This window comes from Benincasa hispida, chromosome 9, assembly GCF_009727055.1.
Source record: "Benincasa hispida cultivar B227 chromosome 9, ASM972705v1, whole genome shotgun sequence".
Classification (NCBI taxonomy): domain Eukaryota; kingdom Viridiplantae; phylum Streptophyta; class Magnoliopsida; order Cucurbitales; family Cucurbitaceae; genus Benincasa; species Benincasa hispida.
The window spans coordinates 10,763,562-10,773,225 of NC_052357.1; the positions used below are offsets into that span (position 1 = coordinate 10,763,562).

Genomic DNA, 9,664 nt, shown 5'->3' on the forward strand with positions numbered 1-9,664 from the left:
AATTCTCCCTATGCACAATGATCACGTCATTTATGCCAGTAGGATAAATACTCCGCATGGATTCGACGCCAGTCTTGGTCGTGCTTACCTCTTAAATCGATCTGGTGTAGTTCTGGGAGTGTATAGGACAACGAAGGTATCGTTTGTCGCATCCCGAACTGTCTCAGCACACGATCTGGATGATGCCACTCTACTATATGGAAGCATATAAAAGGGCTAACAGTCAACCAAATGTCTTCACCATCACGACAATAATCAAGTAAGGATGACCAAATCTGTGAGTATGGCGTCCAAATAACCTGACAAAAATAATAATAATAAGTATACATATAAAATTTTTTAAATATTCATTTATATACATATTTACTACTTGATTGGGCGTCAGCATGTTGAATGTTTTCCTGTACACGAGCAACATATTTGCTGACTATTCAGAGGAAGCTAATACACCATTCCATCTAAAATTATAAAAAAATACAATTAATTTATATTCTTACATAAAATGGTAACGAAATAAATATATAAATAAAATAATACCTGGCATTAAGTGGCCGATATCTGGGGCCTGTAGTTGGACTTGTGGTGCTACGATTGAAAATCGATTATAAGCCCACACTTGTAATAATATCAGTAGCCCTGCTATTTCCAACGCTCGTGCATTGGAAGCCTGACAAAGTTCTCTATACAACCATGCAAGACATGCACTACCCCACGAGTACGTACCAGCGTGCTCGAAATTAGACAATAATAGGAGGAACATGAGATGCACCAGAGTATTTGACTTGTCGGCAAATAAAAATCCTCCAATAAGCTGCAGGATGTATGCTCGTGCGTACCTACGTACGCTGATGTCGTTGGCATCGGGAGGTAATTCGGGAAACTGGGATGCCAACCAAGGGATACTCAAACTTGATCCCTTTAGATCCTCTGGTAGAACACCTAAGAGCTCTTTACAGACGTTCTTCCAGTCATACTGTAGTGATCCTGTCAGTGGTTGCCCATCCACTTTTAACCCAAATTGTACAGCAACATCCTACAGCGTAATAGTGCATTCCCCACAGGGCAGGTGAAATGTGTGGGTCTCTGGTCTACAGCGCTCAACTAGAGCAGTAATCAGGTGCCAATCAAGCTGGATGAAACCAATCTGTGCAACCCCAAGAAAATCCATCTCCTGAACGTATGGAATAATGCGATGATCAAATGGGATAGTACTTTGTGCAGTCGCCTCCCTCCTCCAACAACTCAATACTATAGTGGACGAATCCCATACTGCCTGTGAACGATGCGTGTTTTGTTGGTACAATTGGACAGGATTAGAAAGACCAGACTCCATTACCTAAAAAGTTCGTTTTTCCCACCTCTTCAGTTTCTTTAGGGCATATTTTGTATATATATCCCCATGATCGAGTGCTTCACCGATTTCTTGTCTCCGGCGTTCAAAATACAATATTGTGCGATAGAATGTTAGCCTAACCAAAGAAGTAATAGGTAACATTCTAGCACCTTTAAAAATGTCGTTCATGCATTCAGCTGCATTGCTGGTCATCCACCCATAGCGGTACCTACCGTCATATAACTGTATCCATTTTTCTAAGTCAATGTCTGAAAAAAAATTCAAGACATTCAGGGTGTAATTGTTTCAATTCTTTCATGCACCGAATGAATTTACGCCTTTGGTGTTGATTTTCGTCCTTAAACACCAAATTTTTTAGTTGCTTCGATTTGTATTTTGTATTGAAATTAATGGCAACATGGCAAAGACAATATTGGTGGTACGCTCTGGGTTCACTCTAACCAATTTCTTCATTATTAATTGCAGCAAGAATGCCCTTATGTCTGTCAGAAATCAAGCAAATACCTTTTCTTTAGGTAACATATTCACGCAATGCCCACAAAAACCATGACCAACTGGACGAGTTCTCACCTTCTACGATAGCAAAAGCAAGGGGAAATATATGTCTGTTTGCATCAACAGGCTGTCAATAATTTTCCCTTATACTTTCCGTATAGATGAGTTCCATCAATCTGGATTAATGGCCTACAATGGTTGAACCCTTCTCTTGCAGGACCAAAAGACCAAAAAACTTGTCCAAAAATAGTCGTACCTAGCACATCAGAGGGAAGAAAAAACCAGTATATTCGTGTTCCTGGGTTGTAATGAACAACAACACTCAGCCAATACAGAAGCTCCGAATATGATTTCTCCCATCACCAAACACAACAATTAACGCTTTTCTCTTGGCTTGCCACACCCGTCTATAATTGACATTATAGCCATATTGTCTTTTAATGGCTTCTTGAAGTAGGGCCACAGGTACTCCAGGATCAGCTCTAACCAAATTCTGAATTTCGATAGTCATGAAATTTGAATCTAGCTGTGAATGATCATGTGTCAACTCTGAAAACAAACGAGTGTTCTCCTTGAATTTTTATGATTTCGAACATCCCATGACTTTTGCGCCGATATGCCTGGAGCCTCCAAGCACACCTGTCACTCCAGGATTTACTTTTAACATACCAAATGTCCTGATTTGATTCCACTACGACAATTTCGTAGTGTTCCGTCACACAATATTTTTTTATAACAAACTGTAAATCTTCTTTGGTATTAAATAACATTCCCTTCTGTATTAAAGTACAGTTATCTACTCCTACATTTCTTTCTTCCAAAGTAGACCCTAGTTCAAACGTTGAATTTGTCATTTCCCAATCTATTTGGTTGAATATTTTCAACGGTACCAACTCAAGATCTTGTTCACCACTACTGTCGTTTCCAAATAATTCATCCATTTCAACGTCGATGTCACTATCTCCATCATTTCCAGGTTCAAGAATTACTAAATCTTCAGGACGCATTGACATATTTATTATATTTTTTTCAACTGTTATAGCTGATAAAAAAAATATGTTAATATGTCAACCCAACAAACTCTAATTTCTAAGTTTTCTACGTTTTCTAAGTTTAAATCAATCATATATATACTAAATCATACGTAAGCTATACATATAAGATTTCTAAGTTTAAATCAATCCAAACAAATAAAAAAATGTAAGATCAGCCCAAAATCATACCTAAGCTAAATAATACATAAACTAAATAATACATAAGCTAAATAATACATAAACTATACATAAACTAAATCATACACAAACTATATATAAACTAAATCATACGCAAAACTATACAACATAAACTATATAATACACTATACATAAACTATACATAAATTATACATACATAAACTATACATAAACTATAACTATTTATACATACATAAATTATAACTATTTATACATACATAAATTATAACTATTTATACATACATAAACTATAACTATACATAAACTATACATACATAAACTATACAAAAATGTAGGAATATTCCAAGCCAAATTCAACCCAAAAACATGCAAAAACATACATATAAATACAGATCAGCCCAACTAGAGAAAGAAATATACCAAGAAAAATTTGGCAGCAAAAAATGTAGGAAAATCGAGCAACACGACTGCTAGATTCGATGAAGATCAAATGGAGGACTGAAAGTCGAGCAAAATCGAAATTTTGGAAGATTTCTGTGAAATAGAGGCTTTGGTGAGGAAAATCAACGATAGTTTTGGTGAGGGATCGATGGTTTCGGTGAGGAAAAACGGCGGTAGGGAATAAGAATCGTCGTTTCGGTGAGGAAGAAGAAGGGTTGGGCGGACGTTTTAATGCGAGGGAATCGTGTACCCGATACACGACTTAGGGTAATCGTATACCTAATACACGATTTCCTCAGTCAAACCTGCATGCCAAGACTGGGGCTGCCAGGTGGCCAAAAATCGTGTACCCGATACACGATTTAAACACCATTTTTTGAATACTTTCCCCCACCCGTATTTTTGTCATTAATTTATTAATAAAATAATTATTTTAAAAAAAATTCAAAAAATAATTATATTAATATAGGTAGATTTTTGTTAAAAATATAAAAATTATAGATTAAAAACTATTAGTACCTTGTTTAGAAAATATAAATAAACTTTTAGAAGTTGCAGTAATTATACTGACTATTAAAAAATAATTAAATGGTCACATTATTAGTATATGAATGGAAACCATATATTTACACTATATCAACTCTCTTTTCCATTTTTTATCTTCGGTCTTATAGTTTGTAGTCTTAACACTTATTTAATATCCATCTTGTTCTTCTTTCTATTTGATAATACAGTTTTATTCTTTTTTTTTTTTTTTTTTCTTTTCTTTTCCCTTTTCATTCTTCAATCTCTAAAACTATCTCTTTCATTAAAGATACAAAGGCTATAATAATAAGAGAATATAATAATTGAACCACCAAAAGATAAGACTTAAATATTTAAATAAAGTCGGATGTTGATACTTGAATGATAATTAATGCATTTGAGTTTAATAAACAAAAAAGGAGACATTGAAAATTATCGTCATAATTTTGAGAACAACCATGATTGGAGAAAAAAAGAAAATATGTGCATTGTCCAAAGAATAGAAATGAATATGTGTCTATCTATAAGGTTCTCGATAATCAAATATGATATTGTTTTGTTAATTTTTTTTATCTGACACTTCATCTTTTCGAAAGGAAATCTTTTTTAAAAGTTGAATTTTTATTACAACTTCTTAAAGTCAATTTATATTTTTGAAATAAAGTACTAAATCCTGATATTCATATATTAACCATAAGAGTATTTTAATTTTTTTTTTATATAGATTTAAGTATATTAATGGAAATTTTTTTTTAATGAAAATCGGTATTTTCTACAATTTACCTAAAAGAAAACCACATGTTATTGATTTCTGTTAGCTATTTAGTTAAGCGTTGATTTGATACAAGAGGAGCACAAAATCGTTTCCCCGCGAAAAACTCAATTCCGCCGTCGCAATCAGTCGCCGGAATGCCAACTAGCTCGACCACCGCACACGACGTACCGGCCACCTTCGATGAAGGGTTTCGGCCTCCGAAATCATCACTGGTTTCAGGCGATCCCACCGACTTTTCTTCCACTTCATCGTCCTCCATTTCCGGTTTGACACAGGCCTTTCATTTCTCCTCTGGAAACCCCAGAATCGAGGAAATCAGAGGTGTCGTAAATCTATTCCGAGATGACGTTTCCTCCTCATCCTCGACATCATCTTCTGCTCTCCCTGTGAGCTGCGATTCTTTAATCTTTATTTCTTGCATTTCGTTGCTGTAGAATTTCAATTTGTCCGTCTTCGAGGCGATTTCTGTTCTGTTGTTTGAGATAATTACTATGGCTCAGTATTGGGGTTTTCTAGGGTAGTATTGGGGTTTTTCTTGGCAAGAAGTTAGCCTAGCTTTCAAATTCTACCGCTTTCTTAAATGTAACGAGTAATTTAGGCCCCTTTTTGTTTTGGATTTTTGAAAATTAAGCCAATTTCATCTGAGTTGAATTCTTGACCAAGATTTAAAAACAAAAACAAGATTTCTAATAGCAAGAAAATTAGAGGTTGGAGGGATCTTTTAGACTTAATTTTCAAAACTAAAAACCAAAAATCAAATAATTATGGAATGTGCCCTTAGATATTGAATTTTCTTTTATTCGCTTTCTTTTGGATTGTATGAAGTTTTAACGAATCAAAGTTTCCGAAATATTCAACATCATAATGGGTTATCATTTTTTAACAATGCAGTTAGGGCTTCTGATTGTGAAACTTAAATTCAACTGCTCACTCGATAAACAATAATGATCCCAACAGTTGGGATTCTTTATATGAAAGTCCATTTTATATTCTGAACAATTAGTTTGCTTTGCTTAGGTCGAGAGGAAGCCTCTTGTATGTGTACTTGGAGTGCCAAACCATATGACTTATGCTGACTTTTGCCAATTTTGTGGTTCTTTCATTCATGAAATTTTGGAGATGCGAGTTGTCAGGTTTAATTGCTCAACTATTACCTCTGTTTTTAGTCATTAGGTGTTCCTCTATAGATGTTGTGAGTTTTATCTGGGTTTTTATTTGTTTCTTTATTATTGTTGTTCCTGTGTGGGATAGAGGTGATGGGGTGGAGGACAGGTATAGTATATTAATCAGATTTCAAAGTCAGGATTCAGCGGATAACTTCTACAAGCATTTGAATGAGAAGCGTTACTCATCGCTGGAGGTTGGGCATTAGCATTGGCTTCTAATATGTTTACTTTTGACAGGATTGTTTAGGGACTACGACCTTTTGGTTAATAAAATTTTCCGTTTTCATTGATTGCAATTCAATATAGGCAGAAGTTTGTCACCTGCTTTTCATGGTCGATGTTCAGTACACAGCCTCAATTGAGCATGCACAAGCATCCCCTGCAAGTTCAACCGAGCAGCCAACATGTCCAGTTTGCCTGGGTAAGTGTAATGGAAATGCTTTAAATCTTGGATTTCTTAAGACAAATTTTAGGCACATCGTCCATTGGAACTTCTCTATGCAGTGTCTTCATTCTTTCTTTTCAATATAACCTTTTAGATCATGCAAATTACCCACGTGCAGTCTATTCCATTATCCACTATTAACTAACAACATTCTCAAGACGTGTTTTGTACTGGTGCCTTGTTAATTTGATTCTTTATATTTGGGTTCACTTTTTTACTCCCAATAATGCAGATAGATTAGACCAAGAAACAAGTGGAATTCTTACTACTATCTGCAATCATTCCTTCCATTGTTCGTGTATATCAAAATGGAGTGATTCCTCTTGTCCGGTAGGTGATTTCTCAGCTTTTAACCAATGTTCTTATTCTAACATTTTTCCCCTGGTTTTGGATCGTTTAACTTGAAAGTTCATAACCTAAGTTGGTTTGACAATGTCTAGGTGTGTCGATATTGTCAGCAGCAGCCTGAGAAATCAGTATGTTTTATTTGTCAGACTTCCGAAAACCTGTGGATATGTGTTATCTGTGGCTTTGTTGGCTGTGGCAAGTAATGTTTTCTGCTTTGATTTTTTTCACCCATTCCTAGTTTTTTTTTGGTCACTGGAATATTATTAAGTTTTTTTTTTTTACGTCTTTTTAAGTCTGTGTATTGGTTGGACTGCTAAAATATTCATTAATTGTGTAGGTATAAAGAAGGGCATGCTATTGCACATTGGAAAGATACACAGCATTGTTATTCTCTTGAGTTAGAAACACAACGTGTATGGGATTATGCAGGAGATAACTATGTCCATCGTCTGATCCAATCCAAAACAGATGGGAAATTGGTTGAGTTGAATTCATTTTGTGCTCATGCTAATGATGGGTGCATGAGTTGTGGTGGTGTAGATGCTGCAACTAGTGAGGCTCTTTTGAACAGTAGAGTTGAACTTGTAATATCTCTTTCCCCTTGAACCTAGTTACCGCTCTAGGTTATCTTGTGAAAAATATGTGCTAACAAATGGTGTTGATACCTATAGATTGTCAACGAATACAATGAACTCCTTACTGGTCAACTCGAGAACCAAAAACTAGTATGTCTTCTATTCCTTACTAACTTCTTACCACCGATGAGTTTATTCATTTGTATGAAGAATACAAGCTTAAGATTAAAGTTCCCTATGGAATGTGATTAGTCTGGGTGCTCGTTGATACTTAAGTTCTAACCTTCTGCTGCAATTTTAGATGGTTGACCATTATATTTGTCACAATTGTAGTATTTTGAGTCGCTGCTACTTGAAGTCAAAGAAGAAACTGAAAGAGAAATATCTAGAGCTATTGAGAAGGCCATCAATCAAAAACTGCAGAAGATGCAAGCTAAACTAGATAAGTTCATCAAGGAAAAGAAATTTCTAGATGATGTTAGTGACCGCTTCTGCTAGAATGTAGCTTAAGCTATTTTCTTTGTATTGGATGATAAGATAATTGAGGCACATTATCTATTAAAATGCTATGACATTGCTGGGTGCTTTGATGATGGTTTATTGTTTCTTTGCCTGCAGCTGAATGAGAATCTCTTGAAAAACCAGGAGATATGGAAAACAAAGATCCTTGAAATGGAAGAAAGGTAAAATGTCTCTCCTATTGCCTTCCTCTCCACCTTTAAAGGCTTAATTCCTAATTGAACATCTTAGTATTGAAACTATTCTGCTCTGCTGCCTGATTCAGATGCATGTGTTTCTGTTTTGTTTAAGGCTTACTTTAGTTGATTTGCAAGTTTCAGCCCCAACATCTACATGTAAACTGTTTCAGGAAATTAATATAATTCATATTTCACCAATATATCCAAATATTTAACAGTTGAATACAAACAAGTGCTTTAGATTAGATATGTCTTTGAAATGGTCATTTTTATTTTCTGTTCAAGTATTTGAGATATCTTATTTGTACTCAGGGAAAAGAGAACTTTAGAAGCAAGGGACAAGAAAATACAGGATTTAGAAGGGCAGGTGATGCATGTTTTCTACCTCTCAATTCCTCTCTCCCCCTTTCTTTTGACATCTCTCCAGACATGAAACTCATGAAATCTGGGCTCAACAGTTTGATTTGGTATGGTTTTGTAAAGCATATTGAATTAATAGTTTTTCTTATGTGACTTTCAGCTTGGTGAACTTATGACATACCTAGAAACTGGTCAGCAGATGGAGCAGTTATCAATATCAAGTCAAGCAAGAGACTCTAGTATTCTTCCAATATCAGCTGAGCCATCTGCTAAGAACCATGGCAAAGGAAGCTCAAAGTCCAACAAGAAAAAATCCTAAGTTTGATAGCTGACGTCGCTACGGTCTGTCTATTCCAACTCTACTTTTTGCGGTATTATAAACACATACAGATGAACATGAGCTTTGACAGTAGTCAGTGTTGGCAATTTAGGCATTGTAAATGAAGTTAGAAATACTTTTGCACCAATAAAAGGCTTGGTTACTTGTATGTGTAGAGTTCTATAGAAGGCTTGATTGAATGTTTCAAAAAATAGTTCTCATCTTTTAAGCTCTTAGCTAGAGAACTACCCTTTGAAGTTGATAGAAGTAGGATGAGTGCACCGGCGGAGATACATCCCTCAATTTATCGTATTTAAAATTTTTAATATAAAATTTGAGTAACATTTAACGATAGGTATATAAAAAACTAATTTTCCTCTTAATATCTGAAAGTGGTGTAACGGCAATTAGTGCATACAAGTCGATTTAGTAGGTCGTGCGTTCAAGTCCATTTAATGCCTTTTTTTTTTTTTTTTTTTTTGTAAAATTTAAATTATTTTCACTTGCTTATTGTTGTCTAATATCTAAAAAAGAATTTGGGATATTACAAAAAAACTTAAATTTTCTAGCATTTATTTCAACAAATATTTTTTTTAAAAAAAATCAGCAAAATTTGTTGATTATAGACATTTTTTTCAATCTAAAATTTCACTCCAATATTTTATTGAAAATGTATCTTAACCTTTTTTTTTAACCTAATTTTTAGATTTGTATTACTTAGTATATATTTATTTTAATTAATTTCATAATAAAGCTACTAGATAATTTTCTCTTTTCTCGTCAAGATATGCATATCATAAAGTTCACAAGTTTCAAAATTTTCTTGATGATTTTAATTTTCAATCTTTTAAATCTATGTAATATATTATCATATTTTTATTGATAATACTTTTGTAGAATTAACTCTATATCAATATGAATGTATATTTTAAAAGCAAAATAAAAATAGAGACCATAAAGTCATCATCTT

At 34.3% G+C, this 9,664-nt stretch overlaps 1 protein-coding gene across 1 annotated transcript; it reads left to right on the forward strand.

Annotated features, from left to right (window-relative positions):
• The first annotated feature begins 4,812 nt into the window (after positions 1-4,812).
• Positions 4,813-8,906, forward strand: LOC120085213 (BRAP2 RING ZnF UBP domain-containing protein 2). Its single transcript, XM_039041105.1, has 12 exons — positions 4,813-5,169; positions 5,801-5,916; positions 6,035-6,143; positions 6,256-6,370; positions 6,627-6,724; positions 6,835-6,941; positions 7,080-7,326; positions 7,414-7,467; positions 7,651-7,794; positions 7,936-8,000; positions 8,328-8,382; positions 8,536-8,906. The coding sequence occupies exons 1-12, from the start codon at positions 4,918-4,920 to the stop codon at positions 8,692-8,694; spliced, it is 1,521 nt and encodes a 506-aa protein (XP_038897033.1). The 5' UTR covers positions 4,813-4,917; the 3' UTR covers positions 8,695-8,906.
• The last annotated feature ends 758 nt before the right edge of the window (positions 8,907-9,664 follow it).